Raw genomic sequence first — 27141 nt, 5'->3', positions numbered from 1 at the left:
CCTGAGTACCTATTAAAAAGATCCGGGTGCCCTACCTGGGACTCAAGATGCCCCCTCCTCTCCTGTCACACCCAAGACAAGATTCTGGGACCACCAGCACCTTTTTAGGGATCTTGTTAAGAGTTTAGCTGCACTGGGGCACCTGGGTGGCTCAGTCAGTTGAGCATCCAACTTCAGCTCAGGTCATGATCTCACAGCTCGGGAGTTCGGGCCCCATGTCGGGCTCTGTGCTGATGGCTCAGAGCCTGGAGCCTGCCTCGGATTCTGTGTCTCCCTCTGTCTCTGCCCCTCCCCCGCTCGCACTCTATCTCTCTCTCTGCCTCTCAAAAATAAAGAAAAGTAATAAAAAAAATTAAAAAAAAAAAAAGAGAGAGTTTAGCTGCACATCAGAATCAATTCGACCACTGCCCGGAACACAAGTGTCACTCACAGAGCCAAGACCTATCCTACACACCACACCTATAGAGGGAACTCTATGCACCTGCTGTAATAGTGACCCCTGGGCAGCCGGAACAATTACATGAATCCCCTGGCCTTCCCTTTTCCTTCCTTTGTATATTTCTCCTAATTTCCAGGTATGTTTTTGTCTGCAACCTAAAAAAAAAAATTCAAATGCTGACTTTTGTTACATGCACACGCATCATGCTAGCTATAATCGTAGAAGCACACCATTGTCTCCAACATACCCATACTTTTCCCCAAGAGTAGAATAAATTTCAAACCATTAAATAAAATGATTTCATACTGTCCTCCCGGATGCTACTAACCCCCGCCCCCACCAGTGACATCACGGTTTCCATAGGAACTAATGGACTTCAAAGTGGAAAATGCATATGGTGGCTTTAAAAAAACAAAAAGGGCAGACAAAATAAGTGATAGAAACCAAGCATATCATAGTATAAGTGGTGATGCATAATGTACCTGCATTACAGGGCGCCAGCTCGGGGACAAGCAATAAATATTTTAGTAGAGCCCTTATGCTAACAGCTATTCTGTATAATAGCACTTGTCGCATTACATGATTGCCTTTGGAAACATGGCTGCCCCATTCACTGCATGTGGGTAAAAGTGTGTGTTTAAAGCACAGGTACAGATCAGAGGCAGATCGTGCAAACAGAGTCCCGTATTCCGCTTTACAGTTAGGCTGTAATTATGCCTGAGAATAGATTCCAGAACTATTTGAATGCCAGGAAGAAAAGAACACAACCACTCATGAGAGAAATGGAATGAACAGGGAGAGAGAGGAAAAGAGCCTCAGTTCTTACTCCCAAAAGGTAAGGGAAACAAATAATAAAATCTCCAGGAAATGCAACATTTCTCTCCGTAAGCGTTAAGGTCCTGCTGAGGAAGTGTGGGTACTTTTTCAGTCTCTGTACATATGTCTTAGTCTGGACGTTGGTGAATGAAGGTTCTTTCTGGACGCAAAAGCCCACGCTCTGAGCTGCGAAGAAGGCGGTGAGGAGGTGACAATTCTGGATGCTTTGACACAAAACGAGAGTCTGGTTTTAAAACATAACAGAGTGCTTGATCTGTCCCTGTCAAAATGTCACTCTGAACACTTCACATTTAACATACTCAACAGAAGCTTCAAGAAGTTCCATCATTTTGTCTCTGTGCTGTGGAAGCCAATATGTAGACGATCAGGTCCTGCAAACACCCAATGAGCTACTTTCTTCTTTTTTTAATATTTTTTTAAGGGAGCGTGAGTGGAGAGGGGCAGAAAGAGAAGGGGACAGAAGGTCCTAAGTGGGCTCTGGGCTGACAGCAGGGCTGGAACTCACGAACCGCGAGATCACAACCTGAGCTGAAGTCAACACTCAACTGACTGAGCCACCCAGGCGCCCCGAGCTACTTCCTTCTGATGCCCTCTGGCTCCTACCAAGGACTAAGGAGCCTTGCAGCCAACCGAAAATGCCCAAATCCACACCCTGCTTAAGATCTCCCATACGATGGTTTCATTTCCGGGATGCTAGATTGTGCCCCATTTCCTCAGTGCGGTTTTCTGTGTCTCAGCAATGCCCTGACACAGGAGGGCAGTGTGTGTGTGGCCCTGCCACCTGGTGCACGGAGGATGGGAAGGCACTTTTCACCTTCAGCCACACACACCCACTCCTTCGAGAATCCCAGCCATTGCTCTGACGTCATTAGCAAAGGTTCTGAGAAAAGCACCCTCACGTCAGCACCCTCCGAGCAGAGATTTCTCTGTGTTCTGCTAAGTGCTCTGTCCCCCAAACCTGGAAGAGTGCCTGGCAAATCGCAGAGGCTCAATAAACTGGACTTGATTAACTTGCGAGGTGTTCCAGAATAAAAACATCTCAAGTGTCTTAAGGGGAAGGTTGAGGGAGGAGAGAGCAGGGCTTGGTGTCATAAATTTAAAAATGTATCTACAAGGGGAACTACCATCATCGTTTCCAGAGGCTCCATGCCAAACTAATTAAAAATGGTAAATAATGATTTAAGAGGTTGGGAGACGACATAAAATCCGAGGGAAGAGAATCTTCCACATCAGAATTAAATGTAATGCCTCAGATCAATAAAAATGATCTGAAAGACCAGGAAATAAATCAAGTAACATAAGCAAGAGAAAATGACGTTAGGAAAGCGGCGTGTTGCCATCCAAATGCAGAGGTAACTTACAGAAATGAGGTTTCTCATTCAGTGGAGCTGAATCAGTTCCATTTGGGTCAAGCAGCAGGGCCCCAAACATATTGGCAGAAGTGAAATACCTACAATTAGCTGTTACTGTGTTCGAGGGCCAGGAGCAGGACTAGAGGAAAGGCCGCACCCCCCACCCCCCACCACAGACTGTAACCACACAGGGCGGCCGAGGGGGGGTGCACAGGAGCTCCCTGGGGGTCGTCTAGAAGGTACCCTGCAAAACATAAGCAGGCCTACTCCACTGATTGGCTAGGAGGAAAGATCCCAAGTACAGGAACCTCCAATGTGGGGCCTTCGGAGTCCCCAGATGTTACCCAGCCGAGAGAATGGCTGTGAGCACAGAGGTGGTCAGCCTAAAATCATTAGGAGGAGCCTGCCCAGAGGAAGGCACCAGCCTTAGGGTCTGGGTAAAAAGACTAGAAAGATGGGCAACTGGTAACCCCGGAAATGAAAGCTGGAGGCCGGAATTCACCAGAAAGCAACATCTTCTCTGGGAAGCCAAGACACCCCCCTCTCCCCCGCCTCCCCAATCAGAGACCACAAGTCTAAGAACTCTTAAAAGATCCCAGAGCAGGGGTCTACAAGGTTTTCCATAAGAGGCCAGCTAGAAAGTATTTTCGGCTTCGCAGGCCATATGGTCTTGTCACAACTACTCAGCTCCGCTGTTGTAATGCCAAAGTGGCCGGAAACAATGATATGTAAATGAACCAGCATGGCCGTGTTCCAATAAAACTTGATGTACAAAAACAGCCTACAAGGTGGATCTGGCCCACGGGCTATAGTTGGCTGGTCCCTGTTCTGGAACTATCCTCACTACTCTGTGTCTCCTCCAGATTTTCGGCCATCTGCAGTGTTTCTCCACAGGGCATGACAACAAAACCCTCAAGGCAAGAGCCTGAGGAACCGTCCCCAGGGACCCAAGGAAGGGGTGACCTCAAGGAGGCTGAGATTTATTATGCACCAGGCACCACACTAAGGCTTCCATGTAGGGTACCCCACACTCACAAGAACCTTCTGAGGTGGGCAGTAATCATCCCCAAGTTACAGATGAGGACCCTCAAGTCCAGAAGGTGCAGAACCAACCCAGAGTCCCACAGGAGGGGTAGATCCAGGGTTGGAATGCAGGCAGCCTCTCTCCAAAGCCAAGCCCTCACTCCACAGATATATAAACTGGACAGACAGTGCCCACGTCAAACCAGGCAGCCTGCAGGGGAGGGGGTAAGGCCATGACCCCCCCCCCACGGGCTGGACACAGTACAAGGAAAAAAAGCAAAGCAGGAGGGGGAGGGGTCCGCAAAGTGTCTTCACAACAGAAGGGCAAGCAGAGTCCTCAACACTGAGTTGCAAAATGGGGACAGTCCTGAAGGACTAAATGAGACAACACGAGTCAAGTTCTGCATTGGTGCCCAGCACACAGCAAACACTCAATAAAGAGAGATGATTATTATCGGTAAGCAAGTTAGCGCCTGTTCAGAATTTCGGCAACAGCCTCATCTGTTTAAAGGGTAACAACAGGGGCGCCTGGGTGGCTTAACTGGTTAAGCATCCGACTCTTGATTTTGGCTCAGGTCACGATCTCATGGTTCATGAGATCAAGCCCTGCATGGGGCTCTGCACTGGCAGCGAGGAGCCTGCTTCAGATTCGTTCTCTCTCTCTCTCTGCCTCTCTCCTCTCTCTCTCTCTCTCTCTCTCTCACTCTCTCTCAAAATAAATAAACATTTAAAAAGACTTTAAAAGGTGACAGCAGAGGGGCACCTGGATGGCTCAGTCGGTTAAGCGTCCGACTTCGGCTCAGGTCATGATCTCGCGGTTGGGGAGTTTGAGTCCTGCACTGGGCTCTGTGTGAACAGCTCACAACCCGGAGCCTGCTTTACATCTGTGTCTCCCTTTGTCTCTGCCCTCCCCTGCTTGTGCTCTGTCTCTGTCTCTCTCTCTCTCAAAAATTAAAAAAAAAAATTTGTTTAATAATAATAAATAAATAAAGGGTGACAGCACAGATTCACACCCACTTCAAGGAAACAAATGTCCCTTTCACATGGAGAGGTCTGGCAGTCACTACCCACATCAACCCCGCAAACAGGGATGGGCCAGACGTTTAATCTGAAGAACTTAAAAGGACGCCTTTGGGGGCGCCTGGGTGGCTCAGTCGGTTGGGCGTCCGACTTCAGCTCAGGTCACGATCTCGCGGTCCGTGAGTTTGAGCCCCGTGTTGGGCTCTGGGCTGATGGCTCGGAGCCCGGAGACTGCTTCCGATTCTGTGTCTCCCTCTCTCTCTGCCCCTCCCCTGTTCATGCTCTGTCTGTCTCTGTCTCAAAAATAAATAAATGTTTAAAAAAAAAAATTAAAAAAAAAAAAAAAGGACGCCTTTGCAGTTCTCCAATTTGATCAAACAAAACAAATCCAGTCAAGACCAAACTAACTTCGAGTCAAGCCATCAGGGAATAATGAGATAAAGTCAAAACAAGGAACGTTCTGTAGAATGTCCTATAAAATGACAACTGGACTCATGTCTTCAAAAGTTGACATCACAGGAGAAAGTGGAGGAACGAGTCTAGATTAAAGGAGGAGGAAAGCTGTCGAGCCACATTCACAGCAACGTTACTTTACAACAGCTAAAATGTGGACGCAACCTAGTGCCCATAGACAGATGAATGGAGAAGCAAAATGTGGTACCTACATACGACGGAATATGATTCAGCCTTAAGAAGGAAGATAACTGTGGCACAGGCGACACCATGGATAGAACCTTGAAGACACTATGCTCAGTGAAACAAGCCAGATGCAAGAGAACAAATACTGTATGATTCCACCTACATGGGGCATCCAGAGGAGTCAAATTCAGAGAGCCAGAAAGTAGAAAGGTGGTTCCCAGGGGCTTGAGGGGAGAAGGGAATGGAGTCATTATTTAATGGACAGACACAGAGTTTCAGTTCTTCGAGATGGAAAGAGCTCTGGAAATGGTTGGCGGTGATGGTGCCTACAATACTACAATATAATGTATCTAATGTCAGTGAACTGAACACTTAAAAATGCTAAAGATGAGGGGCACTTGTGTGGCTCAGTCGAGTAAGCGTCTGACTTCAATTCAGGTCATGATCTCGCGATTCGTGGGTTTGAGCCCCACATTGAGCTCGGTGCTGACAGCTCAGAGCCTGGAGCTTGCTTCAGATTCTGTGTCTCCCTCTCTCTCTGCCTCTCCCCTGCTCGCACTGTATCTCCCTATCTCTCTCAAAAATAAATACACATTAAAAATTTTTTAATGTTAAAGATGGTAAATTTCATGTTATGTGTATTTTCCAAGGATAAAAAAATAAAAATAAAAAAGAGGGAAACTAAAAATCATGTAACAAATGAAATGCAGGATCTTTGGTTTTGGGCTGTCTAAAAAATAAGTATTCTGGAGACAGAACTAGGGACATAGTTATGGACGTCAACAGCATTGTCAATGGAGATATTTTGGGAACACCTGGAGAGATGTGACTATGTCACAGGTATTAGTTGAAATCAGGGAACAGTTACCTTTTCCTATAGTTAACCACTCCTATTAGGAGTGGTAATAGGGTTGTGGTTTTATAAGGATAGGAATCATATTTTATGTGGAGGCATAGTGAAGTATTTAGATGTGAAACGTCCTCCTTTCTATAATTTCCTTTAAGGCGTTTTTAAAAAAGTATACGTATATATTTGCATGTGTGTGTGTGTAGTTCAATACGTTGTTCAGCTGTTCGGTCCTAAGTATTCACTGCACTATAATTTCCATTTCTCTGCTCCGAAAACTTACAATATAAAGTTAAAGGTACAAGTGGGTCAAAAACACCCCACCTATCTCCCTGGGTTGCCAGATAGCTAAACAACATTAACCCATAACAACGCTTTGAAACTCATAAACATTCCACACACGTAAGATGGGCATTGTACCCATTTTCATTGTTGACAATAAACCTGAGACCCCAAAGTAAATAAATGACATCCCACTGAGGAGTTTTTCAGTAAATACCAAAATGTTAATTCTCGGAAAGTCCTGTGGAATACTTTTTGAATACGGGGCATGTGATTTTGTACTAAGGTTTGGAAAAATGGCCATTTGGTGAAGAGGTAAACATTCATTAGCGTGTCTGTTCACACTGGCATGGAGCGGTGTGTAATTTTGTGGGGGCTGTTAGAGCCGGATTATTACATAATGGCCCTTGTTTTTGAGTGGCTGGCTGTTGAGAGCGAGAACCTAGTTGAGGGCTGAGCAAACGGGTAGCAACATGCCCAGAACAGGGGCCCTGCGACACAGGGCACGGAACGTTCGAAGGCTCATTTTCAGAGCTCACACCTCCTGCAAATGCCATTTCGTACTCATGGCGAAGGGAGAGACAGAGAACACAGGTCTCCGGCCCCAGGGAAGTTGTGTTCAACGTTCGCTACCAGTTAAAAAGAAAGAAGAAAAACAAGAACGGTGTTCTCTTACAAGTAGTAACGTATTAAAATGATATCAAAACACCAAACATCTTAAGCCTCCCATTTGGGCTGTGATTTCTGGAGGAGGTGTGGTCTGGGGAAAGAGGAGGGATTTGAGAGCAAGGTAAAGCTGAGAGACAGGGACCACACACGACTTGTGTCCCCCTGGACAAGATACTCAATTTCTCTGAGCCCTCATCTCTTTATCTGTAAAACAGAAATACTGGCATTTTACCTGTGGCGAGAATCGAGTCAGACTATTTACGTGCTCCCTGGCACACAGAAGACACTTAGAAAATGTCAGTCCTCTCTCCTTCGTTGTGACTGATCAACAGATATAGGGGAATGAAATACAATGGGATTCTATACAAACTTCTAAAGTGATAGTGGGTACTCAATTCAAATGATAGAAACTCCTGGGGCACTCGGGTGGCTCAGCCGGCTAAACATCTGACTTCGGCTCAGGTTGTGATCTCACAGCTGATGAGTTCAAGCCCCCACATCCTGCTGGCTGCTATCAGCACAGAGCCTACTTCAGATCCTCTGTCTCTCTCTGTCTCCCTCTCTCTCTGCCCCTCCCTTGCTAGCGTGCGCTCTCTCTCTCTCTCTCTCTCTCAAAAATAAACATTTTCTTAAATGGTACAAACTTCTTACAAAATCTCACTCCTCCAAAACTTAACCAAAAAAATGTTAAAGCAGAAATTTTTTTTAAAAATCACCAGTCAAAAAAAAAAAAAAAAAAAAAAAAACAAGAAAAAATGAGTACATAATAATCAAACACTGCCTGCCAGGGAAAGTAAAGGAAGACTGTAGAACAGAAGAGAACAGGATAGCATGGCCAGGCTCAAAACCCAGCATCTACCACGTGCAGGAAGATGAACCAGGGACTAAATAAAAAATCCGGAGAGTTTTCATGCATATCAGCAAATCTGGAGAAAAGCAACCTGAGTAGGTGTCAATATAGTCCTCTTTTCTGAGTGGGGAATAGTGAAAACATCCTCAGGGGAGAAAAGGATGAAGAGGGGGCCATGAACCCTGGTGCTGATTACCTCTGCTGGGAGGAACTGAAGGTTCCAGGAATACATGGTGAAATCCGGGGCTGATCCAAAGCCAGAGAATACTGCCCAAGGGTATGCAGTGGGTGTTCCTCCACAGGAAGACTGAGCCCACTTAAAAGAACCTTTAAAACATCCCAGAAGCAAAAGCCACCAAGCCAACATCATCTAGCCATGACTAGTCAGCACCCTGCATACCACCTGCCATGGCATAGCCAGTCCTGGCTGCTCTGCAGGCCCTCAGGGTGCAGAAAGCACGGACAGAAACAAAAATCTAGCCATCAAACTTCAACTGGGTGGTAAGGGGGCAAAAAAGAGAGGCTTCGAATCCAGAAATCACCCACACCCAGAACAACAAAGATCTGCATAGACTCACCCAGGCAAGAACAGAGTGATAAAAAGCAAACAAAAAGGTCTGGTCTCTACAAACACAGACTCCTGGAGGAAGGGACAAGTGAAACATTGTATCAAAGACAAAGAATTCAGCCTCCAAGAAAACATAATGCAAGAAGAGGAGGATTCCCCCAGAAAGATCTCTGAGCCATAGAACTTAATATGAATAAGAGTGCAGTGAATTGAGAATTCAAAGGCAACATTAACCCTCCCCCCGCCCAAAGAAAAAGGAAAGAACGAAAGAAAGAAAGAAAGAAAGAAAGAAAGAAAGAAAGAAAGAAAGAAAGAGATTGTAGACCTAAAGAAATAAATTGGGGAGCAAGTAAACATTAGAAAAGCAATTTATAGAGTAAAATCTATAGCAAACTAAAGAAAGATGGCTTCATCAATTTACTGACTACAGGAAAGCTAAAATAAAAAAATGAAAAAAAAAAGTGACGATCGATAAAAACAAGGGATCCAAGTAATCAAAGAAAAACAAACAAGTATAGAGTTCAAAGACAATCCAACATACAAGTAACTGGTGTCCTTCCATCAGAGAACTCACTGCCCAGAACCAAGAAAAATCAAAGAGACAATATAAGAAAATTCTCCTGAGACTATTAATAAAGAATTGAATCTGTCGACTGAAAGAACACACCAAGTGCCACAAAAATATGACACATCCTATGCGGCAGTGATATACTCGTTAAGTTACATGTCGGATACTAAGAAAGAGCCCCTCCAGCCTCTTATCTACGAGCACGTAGTCTATAAAGGAGGACAAAGCGGGCTGGCCTTGGACTCTTCCATGGCAACACTCAAGGGTAGAAGGCAGTGACTTCTTCCAAGTTTTAATTAAGTCTTCCGTGAAACTGGAGTGAAGTTAAATTTACTACTTTGTATTTTAAGAACATGTATCTTACAAAGTATATCTAGCCAGCCAGCCGATTTTCCATGGAACGGAAAGAACTCTGAGATGCTATACTGCTAATGATCATTATAAAGGGGGTGGGAGTTACTCCTTCCTCTTCCCAGAACCCATACCCGGATCCATACTAAAGGAGGAACCTCTACTTTCTGGAAGAAACAAAGAAAAATTATCTGTTCTGACTTCCTCACTGCATCCTCCCCAAAGGGGGCTCAGGAGACTTATCTGGTCTATAAAATCGTGAAAGGAAGTCTAACAGTCTTGCCCTGACCTCTTCCTTTTCCTCTCCTGTGAACAGACCTCAGGGTGCACACATTCTTTGCTCCTCCAGGAGGTAAGCTTTGCAGGTGCACCCCTGCAGAGACAGACAGCCCATCATTCTGACCAGGAGCAAAGTAGTCTGAAGCCTGGATCTGGCCACAAACTGAGTTTTTTTGCAATCCGAACTCCAAATGTCTCCATACAAACTCCAAGCTGATATTCGTATACCCCTGTGGTTGGCCATCACATGTCTGCTACACTATTGATTATTAATTGGTGGGAGCAGGGGGAAACGGAGAGAAGATAACTATTACCCCTCAAACACCAGGATCGGTCCCGATTATTTCCAAACGCTGGTAGGATTTAGAATGTCTTAAAATATTTTTTACCTGAACTTTTCTTCATTTTAGAATTCTTCATAATGAATATCCATTGTTTTTACAAAAACAATAAGGTCATTTTTCTTCATAACAGTGACACCAGAGGAAAACATCTGATATTACAGAAAAGTAGTCACAGGGGCACCTGGGTGGCTCAGTTGGTTAAGCATCCGATTTCAGCTCAGGTCATGATCTCACAGTTTGTGAGTTCGAGCCCTGCATTGGGCTCTGTGCTGACAGCTCTGAGCCTGGAGCCTGCTTTGGATTCTGTGTCTTCCTCACTCTCTGCCCCTCCCCCACTCGTGTTCTCCATCTCTCTCTCCTTCAAAAATAAAAAGTAAAACGTTAAAAAAAAATTCTTAGAAAGTAGTCACAGTGGTTTAGGGGAAAGAGTAAGAATGTGCAGTGTGATCTGATTTATTATAAAATAATAATAGTAACAATAGTAACATTCTGCACAGGCACGGGGTAAGCACTGTGAATGGATTATCTCATTTAGTATGAAGTAGGTAAAAATACCATGCCAATCTTAGACATAAAATGGAGAGGTAAAGTCATTTGCCCAAAGCCACACAAGATTAACACACAACAGGCATGGACTTCACAAAGAAATATATTCTATTATCATTGACGTTTAAACAACACAGATGTGAACTACACAGATCTACTTATACACAGATTTTTTTCTCCATTAAGTACAATACTGTAAATGTATTTTCTCTTCCTTATGATTTTCTTAATAACCTTTTCTTTTCTCTAGCTTACTGGAATATAAGAATATAGTATATAATACATATATATGATATGTGTTAGCCAATTGTCTGTATTATTGGTAAGGCTCACGATCAACTGTAGGCTATTAGTAGTGAAGTTTTAAGGGAGTCAAATGTTACACACAGATACTCGACTGTGGGGGAAGTGGGTGGGTGTTGATGCCCCTAACCTCCCCACATAGTTCGAGGGTCACCTGTACTCTGTCCTCACAGTCATAAGGAAACACAGGTAGTCCCAGAGATTGAAAAGCACAGGTCCCAAAATGTTGACAGTGTCTCTCCAGGCCCTGACATTATGGATAATGTTTTTTATTATTATTGTTGTTGTTGTTAAATTATTGAATCTATGTTTCTCTATATTTTCCAAATCTTCAACACACGTGGTCCTTGTGCAATAGGTAAAACAGTAGGTCTCTATATTAAGAAAAATACCACAAGCATCAACTTGAAGTTCAAGTTAATGGTAGAGCCAAGTGATGAGGCCACACAAGGTTCCTGAGCTGTCTCAGCCCGTGTTTTTAGATCGGCCATCTGTGGGCAACAGGTGTGGGCCAACAGGCCAGAGGCATTCTGGCCACACTCCACATCCCCTCTACACAGGATGTGAAGTTGAAGGGCACCCAGCTCAGTGAACGCTCCACCAGCCTCCTAGCCCCCACAGTATCCGGGCCTCAGCCCAGTTGCCGGTGAGCTCTGCTCCGAAGAGAGCTTCCCTCTGGACCTTCACGATTATTCCAAGGAGGAATGCCCCCTCTCAGCAGCTTGCCAAGTCCTTCTCAAGGAGAATGGGAGGGGAAGTTCGAATGGCCTCCATCCAATTTTTAAACTGTAAACTGCACACCCACTTTTTGTTTGGAGACATTTCCTGTGTGTGAACACAGTTTGTTCTGTTACCAGCTTTAAAGTTACCCAGAACTGATACATCCAAGGCCGAGCTGAAGTGTTTGAAGAAAAAAAGAAGTCCAATACGATAGGACCTTTCCTCATTTTAGCTCATCTTGCAGAAATCTCATTGGAAGATAAGTCAAAAAAGAGGTTGGCCACAGAGGTGCCATTGTGTATGGACGCCCCAGCCCCCGCCCCTCCTCGACTGCCCCATCCAGGCGGGCACAGCACACTGGGACAAGCGGTGTCCTTCAGACCCTTGCCTACATCATGCGATGCGGCCATGCTTGCTTCTAGGTAAGTCTGAGGACGCCATGATGCGGCTGCCTTCCACATGCCTGTAGCAGCATTTCAGGGCACCACTTCAAAGCTGGGGAGAGGGAGGTAAGCCTTGCCAAGAGAGGTGCCGACGGCCCCCGCAATGCTGGCTGGCGATGACATGCCCCTGCATGTGGCTGTGGCCCTGTGCTCCCAGCCTTCCCCTTCTCCTCCAAAATGGCTTCCCACCCCCATCCCACCTGCGAAGGCTTTCCCCTGCCAGACTCTTGAAATACCAGCCTGATGTCTCCTTCCCTTTGGATCCCCCCTGACCAAGGCTGAGAAAATTACTGGACAACTACTCTTCTCCCCAGGGCCATCTCCAACATCACCTCCCACTTTGACCCAACACTTGGCTTCTATGGCAAAGACCATGCTGTCCCATGGACCACGGATACAGCCAGACCAGCTGCAGGTCTTCAGGAGGGCAGGGCCGTGGCCTGGCCCAGAGCCTGGAACGGTCTCATGAAGGAGTCATTAGTAGAAAAAAATATAAACATGTCATCCCTGTCACCAGGATAAAGAGACTCCGTGAGGCCCAAGAAGATGCCTTTACTGAAGTCAATGTTGCTCACAGTTACTTCAAAAAGTTGTCCAAGTTTGGCAGAGACCAAGCTGAAGTCTTTTAAAAGGAGCCAATGCTGAGAAACTCTGAGAATCAGACAGTCCCACCCCCAGCAAAAAAAAACAAAAAAAAAACCCCAACCCTGGAGATGAATGAGATTAGAAGGCAGGGGTCTGGTCCTAATGTAACACACACCTGGCCAAATCTGGGACTGGCCGGCATGGCCATAATATTCTTTTCCAGTCCTCCTGCATCAGGTAGGACTTCAGGGAGGCGACAGGGCCAGCTGGACATTTCAAAGGGCCTGGTTCCTGTTAAGGAATCCCGGGTGTAAGGCACAGGAGAGCTGTACTACACGCACTCTAAATATATACACACATAATGTTCACCCACATGTATTTCTAGGCTTTTTTTTTTTTACACGCATTTCCCTTAATCAGATGCTGTACTCATCCCAGCCACTCCCTGCACTCAGCTATGCCCAGAATCGGGAAAGAGTGTTTTCAAAGCTATTCATTAACACAACTGGGCTCACTCCCGCAGCCTAACCACCACCCCACAGACAGAAACATAGTTATCCCCTTACTTATTCAGAAAGGAAACAAGGATTGTCACAGGACAGCACATCTGCAAAGAATGACACGCCGACCAACATTCCAGAAGTTTCCTACCCAACCCAAAACCCTGAAGAGGGCAAAGAGTCTGTCTTTTTCTTTTTCTTCTTCTTTGTACCATCAAACCATTTTAGGGTCCTTTGCTCTATTTTGCTCCTGGTATCATGAGTTGAATCGTGTCCCCCAAAAAGGACTAGGATGAAGCCCTAATTCCTGATATCTGGGAATGTGACCTTATTTGCAACAAGGCCTTAGCAAATGTAGTTAAGGTAAGATGAGGGCATTAGGGTAGATCCTAATCCAAGAGGAATGGTGTCCTTCTATGAGGAGGAGAGAGACACAGAAGAAAAATGCCATGTGACCTCAGAGTCACATAAGGGAGGGGTACAAAGCCTATCTAAGGAACATCAAAGATCAAGGGCCACTGTCAGGAACTACAAAGAAGCAAGAAACGATCCTACCTGGAGTCTCAGAAGAAGGACGCACCTGCCGACACCTTGATTTCAGGCTCCTGGCCTCTAGGATTGCCAGAAAATAAATCTGTTGTTGGAAGCCACCCCGTGTATGGTTAGTTTGTTTCAGCAGAGCCCCAGGGAACCAATACACCCCATTTCTTCCTTCAGAAATGCCCTAGAAACTCATTCATATCGTCATCCACCTTCCCGCCCCTGGGTCCAAGTCTTCCTCCAACCAAAGGATGAACTGTCAAAGTCACTTTCTCTGTACTACACGTCACACCTTTCTATATCTAAGGGAGAATGTATAACCCAATTTTTCTCTAACATCAGAGATACAGAAAATGTTTGGGAATGCCCCTACTATCCTCTGAACTCCACAGGGGAAGGTTTAAATAGAATATGAAGACCACACTCCCCACCCCCACCCCCACCCCCCAAATAAAATACAATAGGGTCCATCCGGGAAGGCAAGAATTAACATACAGTCTGTGGTCAAAGGTGGGACTGGATCTTTACCTCCTGTAGGACTGAGAGCTTAGCTTATATTACCCACCCAATGAGGACAGTGAGAAACCAACAAAGGAAACAGCTAGAAGAAGGATATTGACAGTGCCTGTAGCATAAGCCTGGCACAGGAGTCCTACTCAGGAGTGACCAGGGTTTGACTCCTGGGAGCACGCTCTCACAGAGGTCTGATGGATCCGACTGGGACATCCTGCCAGGGCTGGTGAAGCGTGGCCCTGTGGCGTCAGGGGCCAGCACAGGGAGGCAAGAATAAAATTAATGAACAACCAGGAGGCGACAGAGCTGAGCTGACCACCGTGACCACCAGAGCTCAGCTCACCCAGTGCAAAGAGAAAAGCAGTCACGGAGGCGACAGACCTGAACACGGGAACACTCAGCTTCCTTATGGGGGCTCTAAAACGTGTCCCTTGTCACACTGCACAGCCTCCCTGACGGCCTTGGGTGCCTGCAGCCCTAGAGGCATTTTTAATAGCTGCCTTGGTCCTACTACTTTTAAGTGACAAAGCGTTCCCCAGTGAAATCTAAAGTATCAGAAGACAGATAAATACAAGTGTATGTATTTTTACCTGCTCACCAGATTAAGGATAGGTATGATGCCTATTAGGAAACGGTCTATGTATTTTTACCTGCTCACCAGATTAAGGATAGGTATGATGCCTATTAGGAAACGGTCTATATATACATATATATATATATATGTGTGTGTATATATACATATATATATATATATATATGTATATATAAAGGAATATTTTAAAAGAGAAAAAAAAGTGGACTTTTTTCCTGCATTCACCAAAACATTACTTTTATTTGTATGTTTACAATCATTATTTCCAAAAATGAAACTCTTCTGGACTGTTCACCTACTCACCCCGCGAGCTAACGTGGGGGGCTAGCTCTGGAGGGTAGGGGCTGCATGTTTGGGTAAATTACTTAATCCTGTGCCGATTTTGCCTAAGATGAAAAGCAGTAAGGGCAGATATTTTTTAATATAAAAATTGTTAAGTTTATTTATTTGGGGGAGGGGAGGGGAGGGGGGGTGGAGAGAGAGAACCCCAAGCAGGCTCCATACTGTCAATGCAGAGGCCAACGCAGGGCCCTAACCCTTGAACCAACGAGATCATGACCTGAGCCGAAGTCAAGAGTCAGACGTGCAACCGACTGAGTCACCCGGGTGGCCCCCCTTGGCTATGTTATTTTTTTTTAATGTTTATTTATTTTTGTTTTTTTTTTAATGTTTTTTTATTTATTTTTGCGACAGAGAGAGACAGAGCATGAGCAGGGGAAGGGCAGAGAGAGAGGGAGACACAGAATCGGAAGCAGGCTCCGGGCTCTGAGCTGTCAGCACAGAGCCTGATATGGGGCTCGAACCCACAGACTGTGAGATCATGACCTGAACTGAAGTCGGACGCTTAACCGACTGAGCCACCCAGGTGCCCCAATGTTTATTTATTTTTGAGACAGAGAGAGACGCAGCATGAACAGGGGAGGGTCAGAGAGAGGGAGACACAGAATCTGAAACAGGCTCCAGGCTCTGAGCTGTCAGCACAGAGCCTGATATGGGGCTTGAACCCACAAACCGTGAGATCATGACCTGAGCTGAAGTCGGACACTTAACCAACTGAGCCACCCAGGCACCCATTATTTTTAAAGAGACCTAAGAACGCAAGCCAAGGCCAACCTTGGGACACAGGGACGACATGCCGAGTGGACAGTCGGTTCCACCTGTGCATCTCAGAAGGTTCACGGGGCTGCATCCGCTTTTAGCCCAAGTCCTGCTGGCTCCACGCGCCCCTCTGAGCCCATGTGTGGTAAGGACGCCCTCCCCACCTGCTCCCATCACCCGCAAGCCACAGAGCTACACTGACGGCCTTTTCGATTCGTATGCATCTCCACAGATTTGGCAAAGGTAAAGCGAAGGTGCTACTTTGTGGGTTTTGTTTCCAGAAGACATCCTTCCTTCGGCTGGCTGAAAAACTCCTCTTGGCATTTCAGCCTCCCAGACGACACAGTATTTACCACACTGGGGAGACAATGCGACCCGCCACATGATAAATCACACAATCAGTTGTGAGTCTTGTCCTAAATTTTCCGCATGAAGACAGGGGAGGCCTTTCTGAAGCTCTTCTGGATCTCTTTCAACTCGTCTAGTTTCTTTTAAGTATTTCCTCCCAGTGTCCACTCTGGCCACAAAATAAGCTCCTTGTCTACACTTTAGGAGGCTGTAAATGTGAAATGGGCCACGCAGCGTGCAGCCTGAGAAGAGGATGGTGGGAATGAGCCACAACAAAAGACCGGCAAATTATGCAACACGAGGCAAAATACACCCCAAAGGCGATGGTAGGGGGACTTTGGGAAATGAAATGTCCAAAGCACGGATGCCCATCACAATCGACAGTGGTTTTATTCCCGAACATGCCACTGAATCGCACAAGCAACCTCTCAAGCCTTCACGGACACCTGCCCTCTGCCACCCGGAGAGTCAGGGTGACCTCAGACACAGAACGAGCCTATGCACCCCTGGAGAGAAGGTGCTGGTGCTGAAGCAGCAGGCTGCCAAGTTCCAGGGGGAGAGCTCTAGGTGGCTCTGTGAGTCTACTTCCAATGATTCTCTGACCCTGAAAGCCAACGGAGAGATTAACTAATCAACACCACTCTTTTTCACAGGTTGGGGTCACAATAATGGAAGCTTACATAACAAAAACATACAGGTCCGCGCTTAGAAATTTGTACCTTCATTAAGAGAATTCCCAGCAAGGGAAACACAAGATTTCAGGTACAGTATTTTAGAGCTTACATAATCAGTCGGAGGGCGGCTTTCCAATTTTCACTTGCTTATATTCAAGGTGGTAATTTCTCATTCGAATCAGCCGAGGATGGGAAAGAGGCAGTGTCAGGCTGGGGGAGCAGATCCAACAATTAGAGACGGAGCGTGTCTATTTTACATAAGCCTTCTCCCAAAGAGGGGAGGAGGGAAAGACAACAGCCAGTCCCAAGAACATCTGACAATAGTCTTTAATTGAAAGCACCATTGTGACACTGTTCTCCCTGCACCAACCTTGCAAATGCAGAAATGGAGGTAAAAAGAATCATCTCTATCTTGCTTAAGTTCTGGTAGTTGTGTAGGCAGTGACTTAGGGAGCAAGATGCCTAATATTCTATTATATTCCCCAGGACTATGTGTTGAAAGCCTGCTCTTGGCTCCTTCCTATTTCTGCTAACTCTGCATCATCGGGAACTCGGGGAGCTAGGAAGAGACAGCCACAACAGGCTTTAGACCCACCGACGAAAGGTTTCGAGGGTCACCCGGACAGCCAAGTTAATTATCCAGAGACCCATCCCAAAGGGCAACTTGCCAGACAAATCAGAATCTGCCACCACATAGTACAGAACTCATATACGGAGTGTAGGTGGGTGGACAGACAGACGCACAGACAGAAGAAAGGCACTCCCTAGGCTTTTGAATGGACTCACTCTATCCCACAGTAACTCAGACCTGCTGGGACATGCCAGGGACCCACCATACCACTGCCCACTTGGACGGGTTGTGGCCACAGCTTGCTTCTGTGCTCGTGGCAAAGATTTTAACCAAACCCAATGCTAAGGAAATAAGACATCGCTGTTACACTCAAGGCTCTTCCATTCTGTTACCAGGCATCTTAAAATGCCACTGGGGATGTGATGTCCCAGAAGAACAGAGTATTGAAGAGGTGTTGAAGGCACCGTTTATTTATGAAGGAACTCATGAAGGTATTTATGAAGGAAATCATGGAGGCAAAGGGGAGTAAGTGGGCTCCACACTACCCCCTCCCCAGCCCCATTCAAAACCTGTGGCTTGGAGCCAACCTACGTTGTCTTTGGCTTTTAAACTGTTCCACTGAAGTGCTGACTGGAAGTCATAAATGAGACATTTGTATTAAGTCCAAGAAAATTTTAATGACCGACTATTATGTCTCAGGGAAATAACCATTCCCTATTTAAAGAGGAATGTCCGCTCGTTTCAGGAAACAGCTGGGCTGGTTACGATCATTTCTATTAAATTGAGCTACTAAACCCTCCGTTAGGAAGGGGTTCCCTTTTCAGAAAGGCTCGTCTCGAAGCCACAAAGAAGAACAGAAATAAAGAAGCTGGGAACAGCCAGCTGCAGGGATTCCTCTACACCCAGTGGAGCGTTTCCGCTCTGCATATTGTCACTGGAGAGCCCACGACACAGCACCCCTCCCACCCCCGCCCCCAGCCAGGCTTGTTCACTCAACTGTGGCTACAGAAGGTCCAGGGTCTTAGGAAGCTGATAGGGTTTCTTCCTCGGGGAAGTCGACACCCAGCCAGCAGAGTCTGGGGATGCAGTGGTGTTCAGAGAGCGTGTGCTCTCTTGTGAAGCCCGTGGGCCTTGAATGTGAAGCTAAGAACTCGCCTAAAACAGATGCTGCAGGTTGATTCACTGAGAAGAGCCCAGTCCATTCCTTATCCTTCCCAAGGACAGGTGTGACCAGAGGGGCGCTATGCAAAGGTAACCCCCTAAACAATCATCCTAAGTGGAGATGAATGGACCCGGGGGAAGAGAAACAGCACGGCATCTATCAAGAGCCTGCTCAGGGTGCCTCGGTGGCTCAGTCGGTTAAGCGTCCGACTTCGGCTCAGGTCATGATCTCGAGGTCTGTGAGTTCAAGTCCCGCATCGGGTTCTGTGCAGACAGCTCAGAGCCTGGAGCTTGCTTTAGATTCTTGTCTCCCTCTCTCTCTGCCTCTCCCCCGCTCATGCTCGGTCTCTCAAAAATAAGTAAACATTTAAAAAAAGTTTTTTAACTTTAAAAAAGAGCCTACTTGCTCTGCTTCAGAGAAACCAAAAAGGGTCAAGATGAGGAAAATGCCCCAATTGTGTCTGCTGAGCCCTGTCGAGCACTGCAGGAGGATTAAGATGAAGCAGTGGGTGTGGCAGGAGACCTGAGCCCCGCCCCCGCACCCCCCCCCACCCCCCCACCCACCCCCCACCCACCCCCGGCAACCAGGACCAAGCTCCAAGGTCGCTGACCGGAGGACAGCATATGTCCAGGACATATGTCCCTTGATCCCCGAATCCTGACACTCCAGGCTGCTTTGAAGTGGCCACTCTTCACCCAGAGAAGCAGACTGAGCTATGAGGGCCCCAATCTCCAATGTGGGAAACAAAACAGAGGCCTCACACAATACCCCAAATTCTCAGGCCCTGGGGAAGGACTTTGGTTATGCCAAGGTCAGCGACTAGGGTTGTGTCATTAGCAGCAAAGCAAGTACTGAATCCTGTACCCTAGGAGAGCACTCTATCATGTGTCCATTTATTCAAATATCTCAACCATCTGTAAGTCGGTCCCATTTTTCAGATGACAAGATTGGGACTCAGGTAAGTCAAGTCACCAGGGGCCGGTAGGTAGCAGGCCCGGGTTCAAGTCCAAGTCTTCTGACTCCATAGCCAACACTCTTCACTGCTCCTCAGCTGCCTGCAACATAGAGGACCATCAAGGATTCCCTATCCTGTAGCCACAGACCAGAGCGACGGGAAACAGGGCTCCCCAAAATGAGGCATCAGGACGCCTGTCCCTCCCAGCCGTCCCGAGCGCCCCTGTCCACCCACCTCCAAGTACCCACTGGCTAGAAACGCTCAACAGAACCATTACTAGAGAGAACTCCTCTCCCACGTGACTGGTAATTCTTACAGCGTCTTTAAGACAAAATGGATTGCTACACTTAGAATAAGGGAATAAACAGAATTAGCAACTGGTACTTATTTCTTGCTTCTAAAAACATTTTACCTCCCGGACAAAATGTTCATGCAGAACAAGGGAACTACCTGAGAGTACAGTTCACTACACCCAAATCAAAGTTTGATTGAAATAATTTTATTTCTCATTTGTTGGGGCTACAAACAATGCCTGTGGAAAATATGTACAACCATGTCATTATTAATAGCTCGTATATATCAAACAGCATGTGCCAGTTAGCATTCAAAATGCTTTCCATGTACCAATTCAGTGAATCCTCAGAGAATCGTTATGAGTATTATTAGACCCCAGTTTTAAAATGAAAAACCAAGGCACAGAGAGGTTAAGTAATCGGTTTAGGAACACACAGCCAAGAAGGGGAGAACGTGGGTGTGAATCCCAGGTCTTCAGAAGCTCATCCATTGAGCCACGGTTGCCGCAGATGCTTATCATTCTCCTACCTGGCAATTTTAACCATTTCATTTGGGGTTTTAACCACGTTTAGTCATTTTAACATGAACACATAGACACTTGGGTTACATAAAATACAAGTTTCTCAAACCATACCAATTTTATTTATGCTGTGAACCAAAGTCACTGATTCCACCCTTTTCCCCCCCTACTTATTTCCTATTTTGTAGATACAGATACAGCAACAGAAAGCAAAACTAAGTTAAAGGAACAAGGATGCTATCTTTCCGGCTTACAGATTACCAAAAACATTTCTGAGAGAGAACAGAATATAGGTCACTTGACTTCAGGGGAGTTCTAAACCCATGTTTAAGCCACATAATCAAAATTACCAGCAAAATGTCCCTTAACAACGTCCAAAAGGGACAGCATTCAATATTTGGTCTATGCAACCCTACACCAGAACGTGTACGTATGTAAACGTGTAATGCACACGATGCACACATTAACATACGTAACATAATAGGAGTAGGTATACAAAATATGAGTAGAAGTGTTGAGTACGGTGATTCTCCTTTGGAGGAATGTGGTTATTTATTAAATGATGTGCTGCAGTTAAATCCCTGCAAGTTTGGGGTGCCCGGGTGGCTCAGTCGGTTAAGCATCCGACTTCGGCCCAGGTCATGATCTCAGGGCTTGTGAATTCGAGCCCCGCGTTGGGCTCTGTGCTGACAGCTCGGCGCCTGGAGCCTGCTTTGGATTCTGTGTCTCCCTCCCTCTCTGCCCCTCCCCAGCTCATGCTCACACTCTGTCTCTGTCAAAAATAAACTTAAAAAAAAAAAAAATTAAATCCCTGCAAGTTAAATGTGTTCACCAAGGTGAAAGGAGAAATACTGCTGGTAGAGTTTTATTCTCCACCCCAGCAAGAGGGGGGCAACTTCTGCAGACCTGCCTGCCCAGTCACCTGGCAGGCCCCACCCTCCTTGCCTGGCACCTCAAGGAGCCCTCCTCAATCCAAGGAACAAGGTCAGCTCAGAGGGAGTCCTTGCCACTCCCTCTGCAGGAGGCCTAGACCCTGAAAGGAACACCCCTGTCTGCAATTAACCAGGAACATTCACGGATTTTGTTGGTCTTTATTCCAGGCCTTCATCGTCTTCAACTGTGGCTGCCTCCTCATTGTTTTTTGCTAGGTTACACTTACTCATCCCCAGTGATGGCTATGCGAGCCCCTCCATAAACAAGCAGCACTTGAAAGCTTGCTTCAAGATGAGCAAGAGGGATGCAGAGACCCTCTAGCTCCAACTGCCTCTGCCCAAGTAGAAACTTATCCAGCTTAACACAGAGCAATGCCATTCCGGCAGCAGGCAAGCAAGAAGATGAGCTTAAATGCTGGGCATGTGATTAGCAAGCCAGTGCCCCTGCGGAGAGGCCTCTGTGTCCTCTGCTTTGTGAGGTATCTAAAATGGAAAAGGGGGAGAGCTCCAAAATTCAGGAAGGATCTTGCCCGCTTTACAGCCCACTGATCCCATTTCTTTGACCATGAAACCCACAAGAGAAAACCCCTAGAGAAACTAAGCTGTGTACACAAAGCTGATTGAAAGGAATTTGCAGAAATCATTTTTCCCCTAAATAATTATTAGCTAAACATGTGCAACCAAACAGCAAGGAAAAAAAAAAATCATGGTAATTGTATTTCTTACTACCTGGGGCTATATAGTAATTATGCAAATGGCAGGGAATTTGTCACTTTGAGTAACCATAAGTGTGTAAAATAATTTGATTAAGTAAAATACAGTCGCCTTAGTCATCATACTAATTTGACAAGGACTTTAAAAATGTCCCTCAGCTGTCTGCTTCTGGGTAAGAGACGTAAAAACCCATCTTCAAAATGATGCTTCTTTAGGGAGAGAGAAAAAAAAAAAGAAGAATAACAAATCCAGTAGTTTCATCTTACAAGTAATTGCAAGCCACTGAATGCTCTCAGGCCTAACACTTTTTAAAGTGACTATAAATCAGTGAGATGGGAGTTCTGTTACATGCACTCAGTCATCCGGCGAATTATTTTGTCACGACAACCTCCGACTTAGGGTTTGCAAAACTCTAAATAGGGAAATGCCCACCCCGGGTCCTAGGCACTGTCTGTGCACCCCACCCTGGAGACTCAACAGGCCTTGTCAAGTTTGCATCCTGAGGAAATTCAAATGCATTTGTATGTGAGCCTCAATCCTAACTGCCCAGAGGTGTCAAGGTTTTAATTTCCTGTACACAGCCTTATCGACTCCAGTCCTCGGCAATTTGATAACACACACGAAGCTCTACACGCAGGGCTGGCCTCCAAGAATGGCTTGAGACATCTCAGTGGGTCTCCACACATCACCATGAAGTACACACAAAATAACTTTCTCTCCTGCAGTTCCCATAGGCCTAAGCCTTCTCCAAAGGGGCCGAGACTTAAGCAGAGATCACATCCTTGCAAGGTCAGTTCAGACTGGAGCCACCCAAAGCAAAGACCCAAGTAAAGGAAAATCGCATTCTTGACCGAGCACACCTTGCCGATCAAACTGGATGGGTCTCTCTTCTTATGCTCAACAAAGTATCGCATAGCCACTCAGGCAGTTTAAGGGACTAGGAGAGAACATCCCTGTGACATTGGCTTATCTGAAGTATGATTTCCAGTTACAACACTTGCAAGTGTAGCAAGATTTCAGAATCCACAGCTGGCCGGGGGTTGCGTGATTACCTTATCTCTACTATCACAGCACCTGGGTGTCAGGGTCAATAACCTTCAGCATCGCCCTGGGAGACCCCCCCACACACACCCCATCCCACCCCCACACCCGCACACACATGGAGGCAAAAAGTTGCTGGTCCCCTGCCCAGCTTAACAATTGGTGTTTGTCTCATATACAAGTCTCCCTTGAGTTTCCTCCCTGGGCAGGTTCTTGAGGGAAAGCGCGCGCACACACACACACACACACACACACACACACAGTCCTGCTTTACAAAGTTGCTTCTCAAATCACAGGCAACTTCCTGCTTCAGTTGTGCAGTTGGGGAGCTTACACCAGTGCAATTGAAGACACAGGGCAAGCCCTTTTCAGAAAGTAAAGGGAGAAATGAAATGAAGCCTCCAAATATAAAACACGGCATCTGAGAAGACAAAATAATAAGGTAGCTGCATGGACTACTGGGATCAAATAGATTAAAATAATGTCGCTGGCATAGAACTTTCGATAACCCCTCTCGCTATCAAAGCAAGCACTGTTGGCAATGTCCCACGGTGTGCCCTTCATCAGGTACCTGAAAATGCTTCATCGGAGAGGCAGGCTGATTGCCAACGCAAAGATCATATATAACACACCCCTGGCACATGGACCCTGACAGGGCGTATGATCACCTAGAAAAGCAGGCTCTGAGGTTTCTTAAGAAAGCCATGATGAATTAAAACGCAGACGTCTGCCTTTCCTGCAAACATCCTACAACGTTTCATTCTCAAATTATCCATGAAGAAGTCACACACAGCTGCAGGAATAACTTTTTATTCCACCTCCAAATTAACAGATGAACAGAAAACTCCCAAGTGGCCCAGAAAAACAAAACCCACAGCAACCTGATTCAGTCAACCCTGGCAAGCAAACTATTTATTTTCACGAGGTTCAGATGGCCACAGAGAGTCCAGGGCAGCCGGGCAGGGCAGAGCCCTGAGCACCCTATCCCTCCACTCCTAGTAATCAAAATAAATTCAGTTTCCTAGACCTGTCTTCTCCTGGGCCTCTATCCGCCTTCTGCTGGTCACCTGTCGACTCCTGTTACCCTACCCCTCTGAACCAGGCTTTCTATTAGCCCAGGCTGGAAATGCCAGCAGCCCCCCTCTGCCCCCACCACCAACAACCAGGTGGACTGAATTCCTGCCACTGGCCTACTCTGGGATTAAAGTCAACTTTCTATCTCCCAGTGCCAGCCAGCCCTGCCTTTAGGTATCCAGCTTCACCAGCAGCCCTCTGCTTCTTAACTTTCTAAAGGAGCCCAGGCTACTCATCTAGTTGAAGCTCAGCCTCGTTCCTTTCTAAAACCCTTAGATCATGGCAAGCTAAAAAACTAAGACCAGGCCTTTATCATTCATGGTGTGAAAAGTTCCGTTCCCGTTTGCCACGCATGAATAACGCACCCTACTGAACAAAACTGGCTTCAGGCAAACAAACTGGTAAACCCGAAGGCAGCTGTTGATACACTAATTACCTCCCCAAACACAGACCCCGGTTAGGTAGTACATACTTTGCATAGGCTTCAGCACAGACCCACAAATATCTTGTTAATACGCATTTGCATCTTGGTAATACACATACCTATCTTAATATCGTAACAGTCAAAATTCCCTCCGTGAAAGTGCTGATAAACTGACCCCCCAAACAGGGACCGTCTGTGCTGGAGCTACCGAGAAAAGCGCATTTTGTACAACAAAAATCTAAACACCGAAGAAAACTCTGCTTTGGGCTACAGGGCTCACCTGCAGCATACAAGTCAAGGATGCACAGAGACGGGGACTTAAAACACTTTCATCTCACAAGGAGCAAAGGAAATGCAGCTGATTTTCAGGAGCCCTGTAACTTTGGCACCCCAGGAACAGAGCTGAGTTTGAACAATCCTCTCTGCTAAGCACAAAAATGACGTTCCCCTACGCTACAAGCCTGCTTGTACTTCCCTCTGACTGTAAGCCCGGGAGTCTTTGGAGACTATGAATGGTACAGGGCACCCACCAGTCCAGCCTTCATTAACTGCACCCCAAGGCCAAGAAGGAGGGATTAGTGGTACATCAGGAAAAGCATGGTTCTATCTGAGGATGTGGTATTCCAACAGCCAAAATCCTGTCCAATTCTATCTCTGTCAAACTTGTTCAGGAACACTCAAAGTCTCTGACGTTTCATTTCATGTTTCAGGTCAATCACCAAAGAAATGACTTAACACTACACACTGACAAAATCTTCTCCTGTGTAGGCAGGGCTGGACTCGGGTCTGGAAGTGCGCTCTCTGGAACTCAAGTCGGGACCACCCGCGCGGGGCAGGACAGGGCGACAAAGTAGGTATTTGACAGTGCTGAGTCATGACAAGCTGTTTCCTCTGATATGCCAGGCACCCCTGGGCCGTCTGAGCATTAATACCCCCTGTCAGAAGGCAAATGAAATAGACGCACATAGTGCAAAATGATGCGACCCCCTTGCGGGCGAGAGACCACGGTGGGGAATCGAGGTCTTAAGCACGGGTAGCAGGAGCTACACAAACTCGCAGCTGCTCTCCAGGTACTGTAACTTTATCCCAGACGCCAAAAGATGGCTATTGGGATACGGAGAGGGAATATTCCCCCTGCAGCCCAGGCTCCGAACAGGGCCACACTCGGGTGCATTTTACTCTAAGCTGTTAAATACCACCCCCCACCCTCCGTAACTGGCGCATGGGGAAAGCGCCCGGAGAAAATGATGCATAATGAATTTGTTCTCGAGGCGGATGGAATGGAAAGAGTGGAGGACGCAGGATGCTCAACTGGCTTTTCTTCCCATGTGCAGGTCACCTGAAACCCGCGATGCCTGCCTCTCCAAGGGGGCTCCTGAACTCACCCTCTGGCTGCGCCTTCCCGGCGGGGAAGCAAACGGTTTCCCGGCCACCTGCCCGCCGCCTCTCCTCCCCGGGCACCCCAGGCCCCCGCCGGCCGCGCGAGCAGCTGCCGGCATCCGCGGTCCCGCCCGCTCCCGGCTCGCTCGGCAGCCCGGGCCGGCAGCTCCCCCGGCGGCCGCCGCTGCACCACTCGCCAACCTCCGCGCCGGGCCGAGGTCATGCCCGCCTGCCCCCGGGCCCCAGGCGGCCCCCTCCCCGTGCCAGCCGGCCGCCCGAGCGCCGGGCCGGGGAGGGGGCCCCCGCGGCGGAGTTGGCACGGGGACTCACCAGGTAGGCGCCCACCGTGCCCTGCGCCAGCATCAGGGCGCACTCGGACACCAGGAAGATCTTGATGTTGGAGAAGCAGGACACCTTCTTTTTCTTCTTCTTGTTCCTCTGCGCCTCGTCCCCCTGCAGCTCGCCGCTCCGGCCGCCGCCCGACGAGCCTCCCGGCTTCTTCCCCTGCATCCTTCCCCCGCCGCCGCCGCCGCCGCTGCCGCTTTCCCGCTCGCCCCGGGTGTCGGGCCCGCTGCCGGGCGGGGGTGTGCGCGGCGAGGCTGCGTGCTGTCCCCGCCCCGGGCCCGCGGCGGCCGCCCCCGTCCTGCCGGGGCTGGAGAGGTGGAAGGCACAGCTCCTCGCCGCCGCCGCCGCCGCGCGCGCTCGCCCCTTTCCTCCTCCTCCTCCTCCTCCTCCACCTCCTCCTCCTCCTCCTCCTCCTCCTCCTCCTCCGCCCTCCCCGCGCCTCCTCCTCCGGCTCGGGCTGTGCCAATCACAGGGGCTCCTCGCGCCGCCCGCCGCCGCCGCCGCCGCCGCCGCTTCGCCGCCCGCGGACGCCCGCCGCTGCCATCGCCCGCTTCCCTTCGCCAGCCGGCCGCGCCGGCCCTCGCCTCCCTGCGTCTGCCCCGAGGCCGGGCCGCCCCTCGCCGCCAGCGCGCCCTCGGGGAGGCGCGAGGGGGACCGGCTCGGGGCGCGCGCGCAGGGAGGGAGGGGGTGCCCAGGAGGGAGGAAGGCGGTGCCCCGCCCCTAGGTGGCGCTGCGGGGCACGGGGCGCCCCCGCGGGCGCTGGGCGGTGCTGCGCGAGGAACTGGGGGCACCGAGGTGG

The 27141-nt window shown here is 47.9% G+C and overlaps 1 protein-coding gene across 2 annotated transcripts in view; it reads right to left on the bottom strand.

Annotated features, from left to right (window-relative positions):
* The window catches only part of SLCO3A1 (solute carrier organic anion transporter family member 3A1), a 311916-nt gene extending 285297 nt beyond the window's left edge, over window positions 1–26619 (bottom strand). The window contains exon 1 of one of the 2 annotated variants that reach the window (XM_042988125.1): window positions 26328–26619. In XM_042988125.1, the coding sequence (XP_042844059.1) occupies window positions 26328–26507 (180 nt within the window). In that variant the 5' untranslated portion in view covers window positions 26508–26619. The remainder of the gene's footprint in view (window positions 1–26327) is intronic. The other variant, XM_042988124.1, reaches the window with a different exon arrangement.
* Window positions 26620–27141: the final 522 nt, after the last annotated feature.

Source organism: Panthera tigris, chromosome B3 (assembly GCF_018350195.1).
Source record: "Panthera tigris isolate Pti1 chromosome B3, P.tigris_Pti1_mat1.1, whole genome shotgun sequence".
NCBI classification, from domain to species: domain Eukaryota; kingdom Metazoa; phylum Chordata; class Mammalia; order Carnivora; family Felidae; genus Panthera; species Panthera tigris.
The sequence above is the reverse complement of the archived record's forward strand: the minus strand, read 5'-3'. Positions and strand labels throughout refer to the sequence as shown.